Source organism: Lasioglossum baleicum, chromosome 1 (assembly GCF_051020765.1).
Source record: "Lasioglossum baleicum chromosome 1, iyLasBale1, whole genome shotgun sequence".
Classification (NCBI taxonomy): Eukaryota; Metazoa; Arthropoda; class Insecta; order Hymenoptera; family Halictidae; genus Lasioglossum; species Lasioglossum baleicum.
This window is the reverse complement of record NC_134929.1, coordinates 9,709,580-9,731,963: the sequence shown is the minus strand read 5'-3', so window position 1 is coordinate 9,731,963 and position 22,384 is coordinate 9,709,580. Positions and strand designations below refer to the sequence as shown.

The 22,384-nt window shown below is 41.0% G+C and overlaps 2 protein-coding genes across 13 annotated transcripts in view; both read left to right on the top strand.

Moving 5' to 3' along the window:
- LOC143212889 (phosphatase and actin regulator 2) overlaps window positions 1-22,384 on the top strand; it is a 422,446-nt gene that overhangs the window by 137,919 nt on the left and 262,143 nt on the right. For 10 of the 11 annotated variants that reach the window (XM_076432224.1, XM_076432243.1, XM_076432234.1 and 7 more), the window contains 3 exons: window positions 8,117-8,281; window positions 8,395-8,493; window positions 13,859-14,203. In XM_076432224.1, the coding sequence (XP_076288339.1) occupies window positions 8,117-8,281; window positions 8,395-8,493; window positions 13,859-14,203 (609 nt within the window). The remainder of the gene's footprint in view (window positions 1-8,116; window positions 8,282-8,394; window positions 8,494-13,858; window positions 14,204-22,384) is intronic. The other variant, XM_076432258.1, reaches the window with a different exon arrangement.
- The window catches only part of LOC143213022 (uncharacterized), a 156,373-nt gene continuing 148,217 nt past the window's right edge, over window positions 14,229-22,384 (top strand). For both annotated transcript variants that reach the window (XR_013009846.1, XM_076432464.1), the window contains exon 1: window positions 14,229-22,384. This exon is cut by the window's right edge and continues 24,292 nt beyond it. The gene's annotated coding sequence lies outside the window, so the exon portion shown is untranslated.

Genomic DNA, 22,384 nt, shown 5'->3' with positions numbered 1-22,384 from the left:
ATAGGTGCGGGTGCGGTTGGCCAGCTAGCTGCGTAACAAGTACCGGAGAGTTCGTTATCGATCGATCGACTCCGCTGCCATGTGACACGCGTCCGTCCCGAGGATTAAATTGCCGTGTGATTCGATAACGCGTTCAAGAACTCTCGAGGCGGTGATCGATAACGCTGTGCCCGGCTGAATACGCGGAAGCCTTTGTCCCGTCTTTAGCCGGGACAACTCACTTAGGCGAACGCCTGCTCGAAAAACACTTGATTCGCCTTAATTCGATCGACGCCGACCGGTGGACGCGCGTCGCGCCGACTCTGCGCTTCACGATCGTGCATGGTGCTCAGGGAAATTGACCTGGGTGGTTAAAAATCTTGTTGAAAAGTACGTCAAACACAAGTGAAATGATAGAAATGATGCTGGAACAATATAATTAGGTTGGAGGGAAAGTTCTGACGTATTTTAAAGAAAACTGTAGAGAGCGGTTCGTTAATAATTAATCTTGAAGCCCGATAGTGAAAAGAATATAGAGTATTAACGTGAGATTATTACGAGGTGGACAGACAAAGAGAATGTACCGATTACTTGAAGACAGATCCGTTTATTATGACGGTGCGAACTATACTGCCCGAGTAAGGGCAATACAGACAGAACGAGAATGTACAAAATATAGATCGACATATACATTTAAATTAGAGCGAGCATAGGTGACGAGAAAACAAAACAAGTATAGCGCGAAATACAAATTACATAACGATACGCCTTCGCGTTAACAAAAACATTTGAATCAATTTATAAAAATATATTGTATGTTTTATCTTTTAGATGTGAAATGTCAATTCCTGTTTCCCAATCACTCACCAGCAACATGTGTTTTTCATTTATTAGCTAGATTACCTGCTTATTTCAAATACGACAGAAATTTCTCTCCAACAATTATAATATTATAACCGACGATGGGTACATTTCTACGATAAATCTTTTCACAAATCTCCAACAGCCTCACAGCTCACTATCCCACGCCTTAAACAGCCTTCCACAAAAATCCTCTCAAGTAGACACGTCCACAGGGCGCCTCGATAATTCATTTCGCTTAGCCTCTTCGCGAGAAAATATACAGATGCTCGAAACTTTTAAGTGCCTCGAAGAGGGTGTAAGAATTTACACGGCTGGATGAAATGACTGCTGTATAAATTCACAGCCGAATGATAAACTACAAGCGCTCTCGTCCCTAGCCTGAGGATCCTTATGCAAATTCTCATTTTTATGTATATAATTTTATGAAAATTAAAATGAAGATAACATTTCATCCATCGATTTCTTTTGGTGAAAATGAAATAAGAGCATTATGAATTCATACAAATGTTTTTCTCGTATTATAGAAATTTCCATATGCTATAAATGCATAAAGATCCGCAGAATGCTCATCGTCAATGTGTATTTATTACACTGTTTTGTACAGTTTTATGTCGTCCACTCGTAAACACGGTTTCTGACTTGAATGTCTTTTGAAACCTCTCTCGAAGGGATCGATACGCGAAGGGTCCCGCTCTCGCAGGATCACAGTCCTTCTCCGTGATGCAAGGACGCCGCGTCTGGACAATGTCATCGTTTCCTTGAGCTGGACGGCCACCCCCGCTTTAACTGGTCCTTGAGACATTGACGTCGAGAGAGAAAGTCTCGCCCTTTCCTCCCATTTCCTGCCGTTCCTCGCGGGAGCAAGAATGGGAACGCGGAAAATTTATTTTCCACGGCTATGGAATTTCCGTGGAGAACAGAGAAAACGAGTGCATCCCGTCGATAAGCTTTCCTGAGCAGCCACTACGATTTAAAGTGAAATACCCTTTCACCAGGGATGAAGTATTCTCAGTTTCAACCCTTAGCACTCGAGTGGTGACTCTGAATCACCACGAAAAATGCTGTACCGTTATTCAAAATATTGTTTACATAATCAATTACTAAACATTTAAATATTATACGAGGTATTATATCAATTTCGTTCCCATAAAATAAAAATTGTTCTGGCTAGGAAGAAATGTTTAATTTTCTAGTTAAAATAGCTCCGAGTGCATAGGGTTAACCCTTTGAAAATGAGCGTACATTGAAACGTTCATTTCTCAAGTTGGCTATTGTAAAATTTATTAATAAAATTCTAATGAATACAGACTATCATAAAATTCCCAGAAGTGTCAAGTTGGCTATTGTAAAATTTATTAATAAAATTCTAATGAATACAGACTATCATAAAATTCCCAGAAGTGTCAAGTTGGCTATTGTAAAATTTATTAATAAAATTCTAATGAATACAGACTATCATAAAATTCCCAGAAGTGTCAAGTTGGCTATTGTAAAATTTATTAATAAAATTCTAATGAATACAGACTATCATAAAATTCCCAGAAGTGTCAAGTTGGCTATTGTAAAATTTATTAATAAAATTCTAATGAATACAGACTATCATAAAATTCCCAGAAGTGTTAAAATTAATGGCGAACGGGTTAAACAGCAAGACGCACTGATTCCGTAGCGATTTCGTCGAAAGTGCATTGCACGGGAACCACGTGATCCCGTCACCGCCGATTTGTCTCCCGTTTTTTCAGCGGCTTGACGCGATAATGGGCGGGTCACGTTAAGATGCATCGCCGTGTAGAACAATGGGAACTGCACTCTCCATCGTCGCGTTAATATTGCCATTGTCCGCGAACCGGTAGACGATGCACATCGGTGCAACGACTCTCGACGGGCTTTGACGCGCGTGAATAGGCCTCCCAGATACCGGAAGCTCTTTGTCGCGTCAATTATTCCGCTTCGAGCCACCGATATACCGCTTTCCTTCCCGTTTCTCGGCGAATCTTCGCCGCGATAGACCGTTTCGGTCCATCCTGAACGCCATCGCTTAAATGAACATGAAAAATTTCCATAAATCTGTGCCTCTACGGTAAACATGATCGTCATTTGTTTTACTTAACATGAAAAAGTTTGTCCCTCTTTGATGGCACTTACTCTAATAAGCACCAAGCTCTCGACGTTCGCTCAGCAGATATAAACTTTTTTATGTGCATCTCGTTTAATTTCATTGGTTTTTATCTCGACGATACTTCCAGTTCTTTCGCTTCACTTAAACGTGTGTTCTTTTCATTTTACCTTAGTTTAATGCTGTTTCTACACGATTTATTCGCGTTTCTTCGGATTTATGCTTTTTCTCCGAGTACGCTGCTTCATTTATTTTAGTACTTTTATGTTCGTTCGAGTTTCGCGTTATGGAGAGAAATATTTTATTCTTGTGTTACCTAGTCGGTAGTATCAGCGGATTGTTGGGAACTTACTGATTAAAATCAGTCCAAACATGACGTGAATAGCAAGATTAGGGGCATGCGTATGATTGCTACGCAGGAAGAATCAACTCCACAAAAGTGGACCGATTCGCGTCGTGTTTGGACTGATTTTAATCGGAAGAATCTCAACAATCCACCGGTATCACATTTGGAGAGGACAGATAAAATTGACTGAATTTGTAATTTTCCAATGACTGCATCCACCTCGCTTTTGCTTGCTATATCTTTTCTCTTGCTTCGACGAGCTTCGATTCCTCGAAGAGAAACACTGTGGCGCAAGGACTTGACTCTCCGGGATCTGAAACTTCGGAAATTTCACTGAGCAGTGCCGTAACGAGGAAATGTCCGCGAGCCCTTCGAAAATAACGACGCTGTTCGCTGTTGGTTCGGGTAGGCGAGCATTGACTCGCCGATAGGATTCATCGGGAGCGAAGGCCATCGTCTAGGCGAACGGGTTTGAAATGGATATCGCATGCTCGATCGATCGAGCGTTCTTCAAGTAATTTTGACCCACGATCTTGGCGATGCTTGCCAAGGAATGCCTTCCCCCGTTGAATCCCGTGCCAACAGTCCGCCCGCTGAGCCATCTCCGATGGCATTGAGTCTCGAGAAAACTCTCAGAGATCGGAGCTGCACTCGGCTCTCGAGACGCTGCGTGCAATGCCGTTACATCGTTTCCGCGGTCTTTCGCAGTTCTAGGACTGCAACTCGAGTAACAATGCAGCCGCATATATATAACTCCGATTCCGCACAGCGGGACAAAGTGATGAATTTTGTGTCAAGATCCAAGAACTTTCCAAAGAAATGAGATAGAGCAATGATTTCTTTTTTAAAATTGAGGCTGAAATATTGCAGAATATGAGAAAAATAGTGAGGTTATGGTACGAACATTTTTTAACCTTGAAAATCTCTGTTACACTTTTAGAATTTCAAGAAAATTGTTTTTTATCCAATACCGTGTACGGATAGATTTTTTATGGCTTACTATTCAGATGATGCAAATAAATCGTGGCATAAACTGTACAGAAAAAATATGATACTGCATTCACGCCAAAATAGTTTTTAATCGAACGGTATACTTAGTCGACCCGAAAATTTCAGTCATATTAGTTCGATTAAAAGATCGATTAAAATTGTACAAAAAGAAATAATGTATCAGCAGCAGTTAAAAGTTTCGTTGATGAGAAATAAGTTAAAAAGATTGAACACTTGCCTTGCTTCCTGTGTAAATGAACATTTAATTAAGGAAAACGTTCGTACCATAATCTCTTTATTTTTCCTACATCCTGCAATATTTCAGCTTTAATTAAAATAAAAATCATTGCTCTATCTCATTTCTTTCAAAATTCACATCGATTCGTTCGGATACGTGTAATTATTAGACTGTGGATTTTATGCATTTATAACAAAAAATGATACGTACAATTTAAATCAGTGAATATATTAAAAAAAATTTAAGAACATCAACGTATTAGTTTTAGTTTAATAAAATAATTAAAACAGAGAGAAATTTTTATTTAACCTCTGTGTCTTGGAATCGACGCAGACATTTTTTTATTTTAAATAAAGATCCGCAGATCTCGATCCTACAACCACCCTACGAACGATTCCCTCGGCTCGATTACCAATTTCAAGAAATTGTTTTAATCAGCAAAATTTTTCAACATCCACAATGGCATTCCGATTCGAATGGTCCAGGTCACCGAGTCATAAAATCCATCGCGAATTAATGGGAAGGGCAATAGCTGTCTTGGAATCGACGCAGACATTTTTTAATTTTAAATAAAGTCCCCAGATCTCGATCCTACAACCACCCTACGAACGATTCCCTCGGCTCGATTACCAATTTCAAGAAATCGTTTTAACCAGCAAAATTATTCAATGGCATTTCGACTCGAATGGTCCAGGTCGCCGAGTCATAAAATCCATCGCGAATTAATGGGAAGGGCAATAGCTGCTTACACCCGTTCATTAATCATCCCGAATTAGTCCTGTAAGGACCTATCGTAACTAGGTGCTGCGGCAGTCGGACTAAATCCACCCCAGAGCGTCGTGCCAAGAATTCAGCCTGGAAGATCCTCGAAAAGTGTCCCGGAGGGATGCTCAAGGCCGATAATCGTAGCTCCCGACGAAACTGCCCTACCGCACGTTATCATCCGTTATTCCCCACCGGGGCCACCCCCAAAATTGCCGTTCGACAACGCCCTACGCGTTGCCCTTTCTTCTCCTCACCATCAAAGACGATCCTTAACGCGAGTGACACACGACCTCTCCTGCACACGTTGCACTGACGGATGCTGATGTGTCTCTCGCCTTGGGGTGCACACGATGTTTAGCAAAATACGTCTGCAGGCGACGGAACCCGGGGTGCGGAGCCTCTTTCGGGGAGGTTTTGTATCGGAGTCGTGACTAAAACCGTTTCTCTTGAGGGGTTTTTACGACCTTCGACTATCTCCTCGGGGGTAAATGCGTTATTCAATCTTTGGGGGCGGGTCACACTTTCTTTAGCCCATTTGGGACGCTTCACTGAAACATCCCCTTGCTATACTATTACTTATAGATTGTACAACTTTCGGAATTTTTCGCGGTTTCTACGAAAATAAATAATGTCATCTTAGGGGATGAAAACATTTCAATTGAAATATTCAGACTAGATTAATGCTAGAAATACTTGCTTGGAAGATTTATTTGCTTTATTGGGGAAACATTATTAAATCTTAGGGGGTGAGAAAATCTTTTGCTACCTTTAGGCAAGCACTTTGAGATGAATGAATTTCAATTGAAATATTCAGACTAGATTAATGCTAGAAATACTTGCTTGGAAGATTTATTTGCTTTATTGGGGAAACATTATATTAAATCTTAGGGGGTGAGAAAATCTTTTGCTACCTTTAGGCAAGCACTTTGAGATGAATGAATTTCAATTGAGACGTTGGATTATTTGCTGAATATGTTCTTTAAAGCTTCAGGGGTGAACAATTATTTAACCCTGTGCATCCGTTCCGAATTCAAGCACATATATGTATTAATGTATCGATCCGTACTTGACGCTCCATCTAGGAAGGATCTAATCAATCTTATCTCTTCCTAATTCGGCCGTTACGATTATGGCGCTCGATCACTCGTTAACGGTTGCCACGCCGAAAGATCAGTTCTAATGCGTCTACCAGAAAACAAGTATCGTCTAATACATCCAAGAGAGCACCACGCGTAATCAACCGCCTGTACAATGTTTGTGTTTGCAACGTAGTAAAGAAACTTACAACTTCTTCGTTACAATAAATGAACTGTTTAAACCGTCGAGAGTCTTGCAAATTCTTCGCGCAAACAGCATCGCTGATGCTTCATAAATTGTTATATTTAGGAAACTTATTTATTTTGACACGCACAGTTTCGTTGACTCTTTTCCTCTTCGATTATCTAATCTAAAATGCTGAACCGGATGAAATTTCTTTCAATGGGACTTTCCCAATAGACTATTCTCAGATTTCGACTTATCGAGAACGGGCAACGACACTTTATTGAGCCAGAGTAACATGCCGTAGCAGAGGTTTTCGACAACTGACTGCCAATACAAACGAGGATCTTCAACTAATGGATGATCTGATTTGAGGGTGCAAAGTTTCAGGACAGCTGAATCATATGGATGACATAAAGTTTTGGGACTGCTGATGGTTCAAATTGCTGGTGACGTGTTGCGAGGGTCGACATCTTGATCTTATCGGGCCGTGCCACTTCCCGAGTCGCTTTAAACAATCGTTGTTCATAGAAATCATTATTATTCGGTCAGGTGATACAGATAGATCGCCGGCAGCCGTGTCGAGTTTCGAGTTACCGAGACAAATCCGTGCGGCGAAACACGAGAGCCATTAAATATCTATGGGGCCACGGTGTCGGGTATTGATTTTATGGTGACATCGACATGGCCGTCTAACAATGAGTTAAGAGGAGGCAACGGAGCCACGGAACCTCGCCGGACGCGTTCGATACGGTTTTCTGCAAATACTGGTTCGCCGGTTCGGCGAATATTTTCGCCTGCTACGAGCACAATAGCCTAAGTTCCACTTTCAGGACATGTGCGCGTCATTCTTCATGGCGTTAACGTCATATTCTACTAGCTGTCCTGTGGCGTGCCCCCCTGTGGGATACACAATGCGGAGAAATTCTATAAACCACCGCGGAAAAAAAGAGAAAGACGCTGTTAGAACAACAACCGATTTTTCTGCAACCCCTCGGGGAGCCTCTGAACAATCGCGAACGTTCGACAACTGTGCTTGTTCGCACGGTTGCAGAAGCTTTCGATAATCCGTTCCAATCGATTTCCAGCGAAAGTCTGCACGGAAAAAACTTTCCATCGCGGTTCTTCTCCCAGGTAATTCGTTTGACATCGAAATTCGTCGAATGCATTCGCTTCCACGGACGATTCGATATGCGACTTTCTCGCGAAACTCTTTATGAAATCCCCTTCGAAACGAGCCCACGCGGGCATCGATAAACGATATTTCCGATAGCGTTAGCGCCGTTCAACCAAAAGGGGTGATCGATTCAGGGGGTGGTAACACGCTGCTGTCGAGGGTGGTTTCATCCCTCGTCGGTATAGTAGATGTCTGAAGCTTGCGCTGCTTTCACGGGAAGCTATCCCAAGTCGATAAACTCGAATGCTCGCGTTACCAACCGCGTTGGGAAATTGCAATGGTAATTTCGCGGGTAAAATCGGTTGATGATAATACGATGTTCATTTATCGGAATGGTTTGAGACGCTGGGATTGACCGTTGGTTCCATTTGTCTGTTACAGCGAAGAAACAAAATGGGGCGGCTCTACGGACGAACAGTTTGGGCTCGGGTGCGAGAACACCACCCTTGGAGAGGAAAAGCAAGTTCTCAGCCCTCGGTAGACTCTTCAAACCGTGGAAGTGGAAACGGAAAAAGAAATCGGACAAGTTCGAGGCCGCCTCCTTGTGTGAGTATGCGATTTTCTTGGGGAATTTCATGGATAATCGTGTGAAAATTCTGTGAAAATTGTGTAGAGGTCCGATTACCGATTAAACGGGGGTTGTTTTCTCGCGATTGCAGCGCTCGAGAGGAAAATCTCGGTACGAGCTAGCAGGGACGAGCTGGTACAGAAAGGGATCCTGCTGCCAGTGATAAGGTCCACGTCGTTTCCGGAAAACGGTGAGTTTTTCATGCCTCTTATCAGATGGTGCCACCCATTCTGACCTGCCGACGATAAGAACCTGCGAAGTCGTGCCACGGATAAAATAGAAATCCTCTGCGACATAAGAGCGTTTATCGAACTGTAACAGAGCTTTTGCTTGACAATTATCTAACCGGTAGCTCAAGGAATTATTAAGCAGTCTAATGGGAAGTTCCTGAATCGTAACGAATTTTTTAATTTACCGAAAATATAGAAAACTATTTTAATGGTTTTACCCGTAAGATGGCGTACACGTGGGTCTGCTCGAGATTATTTTCAAAGATGTTATATACAGCGACTCCCACTAATATTCGGACACTCTTAAGAAGACGATAACTTTTTAAATATCTGACTTTCAATGACTTCAGTGCTGGATTGAGGAAAGTGTTCTACGTGGAATGTGATCGTTTTTGTCAGACCAGGTTAAATGTACGTACGAATTTACGTTCGAGCATTTATTTATTCCTGATTCTGATGTAATTCTGTCTTGAAGTAGAATATGCACGCATTGGTCAGACCACAGGAAAATTTTGTTGTGTTTATTATTATGAAAAAGTAAAAATACCTAAAGATCGATACGGGGATAGTTTCTAACATCTTCAAGTGGAATAGGATTGTCTTGGTCAGACAAGAAGGAAATGCTCATTCGATTATAGTGTAATAATAAGCATAATAACGATAAATATAGCCCTGAAGATCAATAAAGAAATAACTGATAATGGCCTGAAGTAGAATGTGACTAAAATGTGTGCTTTGCTATTTATATATTAAATAATTTACTCGGATAATTTGTTTGAGACCCTCCGAATATTAATGGCAGTCATTTTATATGTAAAGAGGGAGTCAATAATATTGATTGGTACAGCTAATAAATTGTTTAACTCTCGGTTTCGTAAATTATTCGTGACACGACTTAATAGGTCAAAGTTGGTAACACGTTTATGGAAGTTACGATTTTATGACGCCAGCGATTCCATCCGAGAATATTCGATCTCTATCTGCGAGTACATGTCGGCAGTGGCGATTCTTTTCCAATTCGAAAAGGTTAAGATGCTTTTTCCGTCGCGAATGGTAATTAGAGAATGGTAACTGGGGTATTACTTTCGGTGTCCAAAATAACCTGCTTCCGAGTTGTAGAGCTTTCTTATTTTTAGTTTAACGGAATGACGGTGGATTTACTTTAGTTGTACGGGCAAATGATTTATTTACAGTGTACCAGTTGTGTTTATACACTGTTGCTTAAGGTTTTGGAATCTGTTCTCCGAGGCGAGATAACGGAGACTTTTCATGGGTAATTTGAGCTTTTGCATATTTCCAATTATAGATGTGCTACATTTTTCTTCCATCTTGTTTTCATGGAAGTCTTGCGTTAGTTGTCCCAAGAATTTTGTACGATAATCTCTTTGTATACATGTTTCTTTATCACACGCATGTATAGAGAATTTTCTACACCAAACTCGATCCTCACATTCACCTGCGTTTCACAGACTGTGGACTTTGTGCGTTCATGATATTTAGTTGCAAATCGTTCAGAGCACTGATATCAATGTTGTCACGAACACCGAATATTTTATTCAATTTACTAAATTATATGCACAATCTTAATGTACACAAATATCCGCAGTCTAATTGATGAACACCTAATTTCAACCTGATCACTTTGCAATCTGAAAACACCAAAACTACCTAACCAGCAATAGTCGTCACATTTTATCAATTGACACGTTCACTGCCAAAGGTTCTCTACTGGTAAAGCTGATTTTCTTTTTACACGAATTAGAAATATCTCTGCTTAAATAAAGAATCATTAAAAATAAATGTGTTCGACGATTTTCATATGATTTGTTTGAAAGTAACTTCGCACTTCTCGCAAGGGAGGTTACCCAATCATAACACGCCGATTTTAATGAAATTTTTGTACGATATAGAACTAAAAAACTTATTTTCTACCGACATTCATGTTAAGGGGGTGAAAGTAGCCCTCAAAGTTAGGGTGAAAATCCATTTTGTTGAATATCTCACGATGAACGACGGTAATTGTTAACGAAGAATTTTTCACTTACGTATTGATTTATTTAAAGTTTACAACGGCAGTGAACGTGTTCGCTGAAAATGTCCACACGCAAAAATCGTCAGAGAATTCGCATTCGACGCCGACAGACGCGACTTCGATCAGGGTTTTCCACCCTCTCGTAGTCTGGTCCTCGGATTTGCAAATTTGCGCGGACGCGTGGAAATTGTCCACTCCGACTGGTCAGGAAATAAGGGATCACGGTGTCCGGTTTGAAACGAGGCGGAAGGGCAAAGGCACGGGGACGACGGCGCTTTGAAAATCAAAAAATGTAATTGGGTTTCGTGGTGATTAGCCTGCAGACGTGAGCTTGATTTCCGGAATAGCGGAGAGCTTGTAAATCTGCCGAAAAAATGCCATCGTTCAACCTCCCCGATAAACTAAAACGGCGGAATTACGTGAAAACGTGCGGTACATTTTGGAAAGCTTGCGGTGGAAACATAACTCTGAATGAAACGGGGACGTTTATGCATTTATAGTGACAACCTAGAATTACATAATTCAATTTTAAGAACCATCACGGTTGGACGCTCGTGGTCCAACGAAAATTTATAGTCGCATTAACAAACCGGAGTTCGGTAATTAGCAAAATTTCAGTTCGCAGTCTACTAATTCTTTTACCGTGAGACGATAACGCGGTCGTCGCTTTTACCGACGAGATAAGTGGACTGCGGATGTTTATGCGTATTCTGGGTCCCAGGGGCGGAGTTTCTCTCATCGCATTTTGTCTGAGAGTTTCGCTACACTCTGAAGGATGTAGAAACCTGGCTACAGTATTATTAATTCGAGTTTGTCACACGTGTCGCGCTATAATTGCATAAAATCCGCGATCCAATGGTGAAAGCATGCGGAGGAACTCTAGTTCTTAGTTCTTCTCAAGAGGGTTGAACGTTACTAAACATTATTGTATAACTCTCTGTCCTGAGTATTAATACTACCTTCTGCGAGACGATCGATGTACTCTTTTAACAATTGCGCAGACGCGGTGTAATTACAAAGGACAGAGTACATTAGAAATGAACTCCTTGTTGGTCCTGGTAGAAAGATCTTGTGATAAGTTCTACTTCCTCGAATACAATATTTCACTTCCTGTTAACACTGCAAGAAAGAAATGAGCTTGCGACGTAATACAAAGAGCTGGGTACATGAGAAATAAGCTGCTCGTCCTCTTGGTTCTAGTCGAAAAATCTGGTGATGGCTTCTACTTCCTCAAACTAAAACATTTAAACTGTGTGGTACAATATTAGTTTCCTGTTAACACTGCAAGAAAGAAATTAGCTTGCAACTCAATATGTACAAAGAGCAGGGCACATGAGAAATAAGCTGCTCATCCTCTTGATCCTAGTAGAAAGATCTTGTATGGGTTCTACTTCCCCGAACACAATATTTGAACTGTGTGTGACAATATTAGCTTCCTGTTAACACTGCAAGAAAGAAATTAGCTCGCAACTTAATATGTACAAAGAGCAGGGCACATGAGAAATAAGCTGCTCATCCTGTTGGTCCTAGTAGAAAGATCTTGTATGGGTTCTACTTTCCCAAACTAATATATTTGAACTGTGTGGTACAATATTAGCTTCCTGGTAACACTGCAAGAAAGAAGTTCGCTTGCAACTTAATACAAAGAGCAGGGCCCATGAGAAATAAGCTGCTCATCCTCTTGATCCTAGTAGAAAGATCTTGTATGGTTTCTACTTCCCCGAACACAATATTTGAACTGTGTGTGACAATATTAGCTTCCTGTTAACACTGCAAGAAAGGAATGAGCTCGCAACTTAATATATACAAAGAGCAGGGCACATAAGAAATAAGCTGCTCGTCCTCTTGGTTCTAGTAGAAAAATCTGGTGATGGGTTCTACTTCCCCAAACTACAATATCATGACTGTGACTGTGTGAATTACTACAATATTTGAACTGTGTGGTACAATATTAGCTTCCTGTTAACACTGCAAGAAAGAAGTTCGCTTACAACTTAATACAAAGAGCAGGGCCCATGAGAAATAAGCTGCTCATCCTCTTGGTCCTAGTAGAAAGATCTTGTATGGGTTCTACTTCTCCAAACTAAAATATTTGAACTGTGTGGTACAATATTAGCTTCCTGTTAACACTGTAAGAAAGAAATGAGCTTGCGACTTAATACAAAGAGCAGGGCACATGAGAAACAAGTTGCTCATCTCGTTGGTCCTAGTAGAAAAGTCTGGTGATGGTTTCTACTTCCTCAAACGTCTAATATTGAAACACTGCAAGGAACAAGATGCATTAGAAATAAGCTGTCCCCCTTCTTACTCCCGGTAGAAAATTCGTGTGACGGGTTCTACTTCCTCCGACCACTGAAACTGTACAACGCTCTCTTAACACCGCTAGGCAAACTTGGCGAGAGAATCTACAAACTAAACCAATCAAGTCTACAAACCTCCCGAATAACACCGGCCGAACAGCATCGCGAATCGATCGGTCGGCATTAATCACCGCATCGGCGTTTCATTAACCGTTCCTGCTAAAAATTCCCGCCCGTAGCCGTAGATTAACGCGGATCGTAGAACGGCGGAATGCAATTACGGAAGTGTGCTGGAAAGTGTTCGCCTTTCGTAGCAGCCGTGGAACGCAGGCTCGTTGATCGATAGCTCCGGTTCGCAGCGGCGGATCTTCCGTCAAAGAAGTTCGCTAGCATATCCGGGAGTCCCGAAACTCTTCGGGCAGATACCGTGTCTCCTCATTATTCATACACTGGTTTTGCTTGGGTATGGGACCGCGGCCGGGAGGTTGATGTAGCAAAAGATGGTGTATCCCGAACCACCACAAGACACCGCTGATTAATAGTCGCCGTGGTAGAACACACGCACACAAGCTTGGTTTACCGGGTGGGTGTCGGAAGAAGGTGCTTATCAAGCGTAGCGCAACAGCCTCCGATCGAAGGGCGCACAGACACAGACAGTGAGTGCTTTCTCCCGCGGATTTCGCCGTGACGCAGTTAACTTACAGAAAGTATGTAAACAGATACACGAAATGCCACTCGAAAGATATCCGCGGCAACGAACGAGGGGATTTAGGGGATCTCGGCCGAGCGGAGAGTGTGAGAGAGAGAGCGAGAGAGAGAGAGAGAGAGTGAGAGAGAGTGACAGAAACACACAGCAACGCCAGCCGATTATCCGGGCACCGGGCCTCGCGCAACAATGTAGAGACACTCGCTGCTGCGACAGAGTAGAACACAGTCCCGGACATCTGTCTACGTGGATTAATACCCGAGCTGACCCGCGTTGGCCGGTTTCAGAGACACCCGGCGACTCGACGGACGGCCAAAAACCTCCGACACCGCAACAGCAGACCCAACACCAGCATCAGCAACAGCAGCAGCAACAGCAACAACAGCAGCAACAACAACAACAGCAGCAGCAACAACAGCAGCCGGCCGGCGGATGCAACCCCGCTGCAACACCTACGTCCGCCGGCACGGTCCAGCAATCGCAACAATCACAGCAACCGCTGTCCTCGACGCCGACACCGACGACAGCCAATCCGCATTCTACAGGACCGGTCAACAATCAGCCGTCGCCGCATCTATCGCCCCTTTATCCAGAGATCCCGCAACCCGGCCAACCCAACGGCAGCACGCAAGGTAAGATGCAAACATCGATACGATAGAGCCTGTACACGGTAGAACCCGCGCTCTCTGATAAGCCTGGTACGCCCGCAGCCTACGGTCGATCCAAGTAAGATCGACACAACGTCTCTTCCTACCGTACACGGCCGCTTTCCGATACGGACCGAGATATAGCTGAAATTTCTGTAAGTCGATTCGAGCAGCGAGGTGTTGCCGGTGGTTGCCCCCGTCTGGCTTTGATCGAGTCAGCGTCTTCTTTTGCGACTTTGACGGGACCGCTTTAAGGGAGGTGGATCGCGGATGTTGTTGCGGTGCTTGCGTCGCTTGGAGTGGTTCACCGTTCGACGTATAGCGCTCCGCGAACGAAGTCGAGGGTTATGATCGAGTTTCGAATCGAAGTAGCTGGGAAGTCAAGATTTATTATGTTGGGATTATAGACTAGGAGGTGGAATAACCGTTGCTCAGGTGTGAATAATTTGTGTTTGCATATAACACGATATAATGGAACTTTATACGAATGTCTGAAATACTTAGCGATTGCCTGTTAATGTTAACACGCTTAGCGAACCGTGTGAGAGCTGTGACTAGCCCGGTAGTAGGCTAGCTAGGACTGGCTGAACTTGAATATCTCCCTTATTCCTCTTTAGGCCCTTGAGTGCGGAGAAATGGCGGCACTCGACGTGCGACGCAGGCCAAAAGCCCTTTCCTTCTCTGCATGCACCGTGGATTTCGGTGTATACTCCAACATATTATATTCGGCTCTCCAGATTTGACCGACAATAACTTTGGCCGTCAACGATTTTAGTCGGCGACAGTGAATATCGAATAATACTGTCGTCGACTAAAGTTATTGTCGGTCAAATCTGGAGTCGGTGATTTCCATGGGACTGATTGTCACTGCTGCTTCGAATTCCTTGTACTGGAGTTTCCAATTTGTACAGAGGCTGCTATGTAATCCCATGAAACTCCGTAGAGTTTTGGTACCGAATCGAACACCGTCGTTAAATTCGACGAGCATGCGCTTCAGGGTGATGTTTGTTCCGAAAGTGGCGATGGAAGACTTACGAGGAAATCATAGCCCCGCCGTTGGAGTATCTAATAGCGTTGCGCACAATGGCGCGAGCACAGGCGTTGACCTAATTACCGGAAATCACGTGTTGGAGGCAGCGCTAACGGGCCATCGGGTATGACAGCGGTATGTCGTGCCTATGCGACGACCGCTTAAATTTCACATGGCATCCCCGTGTCTCTACTATCCGGATCGCGATGCGCCATTCCGTCAACGTTGAATCATTTCCGTGCAATTAATAACAAACGTCAGTCACGCTCGCCTTCTTCGGCGGCGCATTCGCCCGTTGCAGCGTCACGAGATTCGTTGCATTCGCGAAATTAGGGGATCGAGAACGATCAGGTCATCGGCGTTAACAGACTACTCGCCGAGGATATTAATGGGCTACTTTCATTTTTTTGAATATCATTGACGGTAGAATGATGAAGATGTTTCTGTGAACACTGACTCCATTGTTCTAGTGTTAATATTCTGTTGTGGTCTCCTGAAAAATCTTTTCTCTACAACTTCCTGTTTCCGCGAGCTCTCCGGATAATTCCCATAATCCCTACTTCGTGGAAGAAGCTCCTTCATAAACTTCGATCGCAATTCCCTCACCTGCCACCCCCGTTTGCACCATACACAGTCGAAATTCTTCGACAACCGTCACACGATACCCCGGACCGGTGTTGAGTTCGCAAATTCTCAGACTTGAAGCTCAACCCTCGACCTTCCGGCCCCTTTTCACCCCTTTCTCGTGCCCGGTATCGCGACCATCGTCCAGAAGCAGGGTTATCGGGTTTCTTCTGCGGTTCAAAGCGAAGCCGTAAAATCACATATATCATGCGGACCAGTAACGCGATAGCTTAAAACGGATTCGACAAGTTACAACCCCGATTTCCCTGTTTTCAACCCCTTGGCATCAACCTTCAGTATCGCTGTTTATTTATTCATAAACTACAGAGTTATATTTAGACTGTGGGTCTTTATGCATTTATGAAGAAATTGGTCGAGTGAAATATAAAACAGTACAAGATTAGAAAAATTTAAGAATATCGCAATGTTGTTTTTAATGTAACAAAGTCATTGAGGGACGAAATCAATTTTTATTTTATTCCTGCTTCCCACAACCAATGCAGAACATTTTTTTGCATAAAAATTCGCAGTCTAGTTATATTCAATCAGTTGTCTAATTTCTGACTGTGAATGGCTCCCTTTCAATCATAGTTACGTGCATTTACAACGAGTGATTACGTCACAATCATTCAATTCTACTCGTAGGGGGGTTAAGAATCATTCGTAAAGTACGAAGAGTGTGAAACGTTGCAAAATAAACGAATAAAATGAACATTTGACCTGTCGGGGATGTTTGAATAATGAATATTCGATCTAAGAAACCGTGAACTGTACGATCTAAGAAAAATGAGTATCCCTCCACTTTTAGAAACCGTTCGTTGCTTTGGAAGACTATAAACAATTTCGGGTAAGCGAAGTTACCAAAAAATCTGAAGCTGTTTCGCGTTTTTGTTTCTCTATCGAGTTCGAAAAATTCATAAAACGAATTCTCCTCGATTCGTTTTTCGGTTGCCGACGTAACCGGAGCGCGAATTTTCGTTGATTCTGGCGAATCCCGTTGTTTCGAACAACCTGTTGCTTCGCGCGAATTCATTCGCCGTGATTCGGAAATTTCGCGAACCGGATCGATTCTGCCTCGCCGCGGTTTTATTCCGTTTCGAGCGTTGTTTCGCCACGACGACTGCCGGCCGGGTTATTATGTAAAAATACATTGTCGAGCTCGATAATGGCGTCGGAGCTATGCCACCAGATTAACGGGAGGCGAGCGTGCTGCCGTCGAATAATGCCGATAGAGACTCGCCAACTCACTGTTAGCTCGTTAATTCACCGAGGGACTCGCCCGACGAGGCCTTGCAAAATTTGCATGTCTGTACTTTGAACTTTATGAATTTACCTTTGTTTTTATTTTTGGAACGTGGCTGAGAATATACAGCTCGGTCGCATGCCGACTCTCCGTGCGATTAGACTGTGCATTTCATTTGTTTCTATTTTTCGATGCGAAAGTAAAGATTTACGTCGACTTTACCGCGGCTCCGTAATTAGCTCTTTGCATTAATGTTGGAAGAACCTCTGTTTATCCCTTTCGTAGGTTAACCCTTTTGCAACCGGAGCTATTTTAACTCGAAAATTAAACATCTCTTCCGAACTGGAATAAGGTGGAGTGGGGTAAGTCCGCCCTAGTTTTTGCAAAGTTGGACTTTAAACTGATGTATTTTCAGTCTGGTATGTAAAAACTTAACGTTCTTGGTATTAAACTCTTGCCACAGTTATTACTGATGAATTAGTATTATGTAGGATTCTAATTTTGCTTGAAAATTATCATTTTGATAGGATATTGTAGAAAGTGTCAACTAGGACGTACTTGCCCCGAAAATGGGGCAAGTCCGTCTCTGAGAGTTGAAAATGCTTTCGAACCTTGTTTCAAGTGCTACGGGGCAAGAAAAGAATTATTATCAAGCCTGCTACAAAATGCTTTTTATTGCATTAAATATATTGTTTAGTTTTATAGTTTTCCATACAGTACGCACTTACCCCACCGCGATAGTACGCACTTGCCCCGTGCAGTACTATTTACGGGGCAAGATCATCTTAGTGTTTTTCTCGAATAAATTTTAAAAAATACAATAAAAACGGTTTATTTAATGTAAACCTATATCAATATTCGTTGTACTTACCTAAAATAACAAACAGAATATAGTAATAACTTGTAAACTATTGCACGTTCAGGGTAACCTCAAAGTTGTACGTGTACCTAGCACGTGACTGTTTGGCATTGGTTGATTTAAGCGAGGAAAACACCTTTATTCTTCGGCGACATCTATGTCGAATAGTTCATAGTAACTTATACTACATTAATGAATACAAGCTAGAGAAATTTCGTTTATATTGTAATAAAAATAATCAATTAACGGACTTGCCCAATTCCACCTTAATTAAATTCTATACAGGGTGAGTCTCGTAACATGACGACTTAAAATAACTCTTAAGTTATTTATCGTATAAAAAATATTTTGAATAATGGTACAGCAATTTTAGTGGCGCATCAGCACTCGAGTGCTAATTGTAAGAGTTAATCTAATAGCTAATAGCATTTTCATTGAAATTATATCGATTCTGTTATTCATTAAAATAATGAGTTTCATCTCTGTATCCATAAATTGATCCTTGCGACCTGCATAAGCATCAACCGTTTGCAATTAACGAGTGCAATAAAAACAATTTTCTCCGCTCCAATATACAGTGACTCCCATTAATATTCGGACGCTCCAAAAAACGCGATAATCTTTTTAATATTGAACTATACGATTCAAACTTTTTCGGAAGCTAGAGCACTTAGTTCATTACAGGATGTGAAAAGAAATTTTTCGAAAATTGCAATTGATCGGAATTGTAGAGAAAATACTAAAAAATCCATTTTACAACTTTTTTATGTGGGCCTATATTGAAAATTTTAAAAATACGTTTCGTAGATCTGTTTCAATTAAACATATCCTGAAAATTTCGTCAAAATCGGTCGACGTTGCAATGAGCTACAAGCATTTAAAGATGGTAAAAATTGCAGATTTTCACGATTTTCGGCCTATAACAGCAGTAAATCTAAGAATTCTTACATCTTTCAGTGACTGTCATTTTTCCCCCCCATCAACCGATTTCGATGAAACTTTCACGATGCATATAACCCACACAGATCTGCAAAATATATTTTTCAAAATTTCAATATAGGCCCGCATAAAAAAGTTGTGAAATGCAACATTTAGCATTTCCTCTACAATTCCGGTGAAATGCAATTTTTGAAAAAATTTCTTTTCACATCCTGTAGTAAACAAATTGCTCTAGCTTTCCAAAAAAGTTCAAATCTCATAGCCCAATATTTGAAAAGTTACGGTGCTTTTAAGAGTGTCCGAATATTAGTGGGAGTCACTGTATCTTTCAGTAAACGTACGATATTTTGTTACAGGTAAAGCTTCCCCACAATGAACTCGCAGTTATTGAACCCATGAAATGTTTGTACTAGTCACATATCAAGCGTTTCGAAAGAATAATATCCAATTCTGAATAACGCGCGACTGCAGAAAGAGCGTTCCGCTGACGCCGCACGGTTTTATCACCGAGGAACGGAAAACATTTCAATTATGCTGACCATAACGTCGCGCAGTAACGAAATAATTATCCAGATTCATCGTGAAATGTTTCTCGAAAACCAAACACGCCGCCTACAAATATTGAAATTCAATTAAGCTCGCTCTCCTCGTTTCCTCTCGCACGCCGGACTCCGTTATTTATATCGATAGTCTTCGATCGTGTTTCCCCGTGTAAAAGCTCAAATTTGTTTCGAGTCGGCGTTGATCATGCATAGCCCGTCGATTTTTCACTAGCTTGTTTTTACTAATTCATCGCGTTCTCTCGTCCGCGTAAAATCAGCCGCGACGATATACATACGGTTTTCGAAACTGTCTGGCCGACTCGAATCACTTCATCCGTCGAGTATCGCGTTATTCGTTCGACCGGTGTATCGAAACTGCCGCTGTGTATCAATATCGAATCTGATAAATATTTGCGGTGCTCGTTCGAGCTACCGTGGACTGTTCTTTGTTAAAAATTCACTCACGGTATTTTCTTCGATGTTCCCCGATCGGATTTCACCCTCGGGAGTCCACAAAGGAAACAGAAATACTCGGTACACGGGTTTCCGGTCGGAAAAATATTTTTCTGGTGTTACTCGTGGAAATGCGAACTAAATAAAATGTCGTTTTCTGCATTGGACGTTTCATTCGTTTCGGCATAGAGTGGAAGGCTAGTATAATTCGTCGTGCATATTCCTTTGTCACAGAAGTAGAATTGTATTTTTAGTGTTTATTTTTCCTTGTTATAGGGACCTAGAAATTCATTTAAAGCGAACAGAGTGTAAATTAAAAAAAAGTGTAAAGAAAAAAAAAATGTTACCTCATGAACTCTTCATTTCATTCAATTTCATTTAAATTTAAGCAATTGTTTAATTCGCGTCGGCAGATTTTAAACAGATAAAGTAGATAATTGTCGAATTTTCATATTAATTTAAATAGCGTTCAGAGTTTTGGGATGCTAAACGAAATATTCAGGATGAAATTTAAATGTAATTTAAATTGTAATTTAAATGTAACCAATTGTGTTTAATTCGTGTCGTCAGATTTTAAACAGATAAAGTAGAAAATTGCCGAATTTTCATATTAATTTAAATAGCGTTCAGAGTTTTGGGATGCTAAACGAAATATTCAGGATGAAATTTATATGTAATTTAAAGTGTAATTTAAATGTAACCAATTGTGTTTAATTCGTGTCGGCAGATTTTAAACAGATAAAGTAGAAAATTGCCGAATTTTCATATTAATTTAAATAGCGTTCAGAGTTTTGGGATGCTAAACGAAATATTCACGATGAAATTTATATGTAATTTAAAGTGTAATTTAAATGTAACCAATTGTGTTTAATTCGTGTCGTCAGATTTTAAACAGACAAAGTAGAAAATTGCCGAATTTTCATATTAATTTAAATAGCGTTCAGAGTTCTGGGATGCTAAACGAAATATTCACGATGAAATTTATATGTAATTTAAAGTGTAATTTAAATGTAACCAATTGTGTTTAATTCGTGTCGTCAGATTTTAAACAGACAAAGTAGAAAATTGCCGAATTTTCATATTAATTTAAATAGCGTTCAGAGTTTTGGGATGCTAAACGAAATATTCACGATGAAATTTATATGTAATTTAAATGTAACCAATTGTGTTTAATTCGTGTCGTCAGATTTTAAACAGATAAAGTAGAAAATTGCCGAATTTTCATATTAATTTAAATAGCGTTCAGAGTTTGGGGATGCTAAACGAAATATTCAGGATGAAATTTATATGTAATTTAAATGTAACCAATTGTATTTAATTCGTGTCGTCAGATTTTAAACAGACAAAGTAGAAAATTGCCGAATTTTCATATTAATTTAAGTAGCGTTCACAGTTTGGGGATGCTAAACGAAATATTCAGGATGAAATTTATATGTAATTTAAATGTAACCAATTGTATTTAATTCGTGTCGTCAGATTTTAAACAGATAAAGTAGATAATTGTCGAATTTTCATATTAATTTAAGTAGCGTTCACACTTTGGGGATGCTAAACGAAATATTCAAGATGAAATTTAAATGTAATTTAAATTGTAATTTAAATGTAAGCAATTGTGTTTAATTCGTGTCGTCATATTTTAAACAGATAAAGTAGAAAATTGTCGAATTTTCATATTAATTTAAATAGCGTTCACAGTTCGGGGATGCTAAGCGAAATATTTAGGATGAAATTTAAATGTGATTTAAATTGTAATTTAAATGTAAGCAATTGTGTTTAATTCGTGTCGTCAGATTTTAAACAGATAAAGTAGAAAATTGTCGAATTTTCATATTAATTTAAATAGCGTTCACAGTTCGGGGATGCTAAGCGAAATATTCAGGATGAAATATAAATGGTGCACGCACTCGTCTCTTACAAAATGTGCGTTTCACTCGGAAGTGAATGGGTCTGCGTTACCACATAAATACATAAAGTCCACCACTATGAATTATACGTGTGCGTCGCGGTGCAATTTTTCATCTCGCACTTTTAGTCTAATCGAATCCCCAAAAGCTGGAGAACTGTTCCTAGGAGCAAGCTGCGACGACCCGAAAGCTCCAACCATCGCAAGATTACATCTAAATGATTACACATCGCCACCCCTGTAGACGTCGTCCGCCTGTTCCCAAGGGTGCGCGGGGGTTGAACGTCCTCGAGTAAACGTGAACAAGAGCTATAATAATATTAGTCGCGATAACGTCTTTGTTATGCTGTAACCGAATGAAAACACGTTAATAAAAGCGTCGTGCAACTCCGTCGCTGCTTCAAAGTAGCCTTGACTTTTAAGAATTACGGGGTCTGACGTATGTATTTAAGACAATAAGTAATAAGAGACGAGTTTCTCTAATATTTTAAAAATTACTGTGTACTTTCTGATGTGAAATGAGGACGGACGAGGGTTCAACCCCTCGGAGCGGCATTTTTCAAGGAATTAATG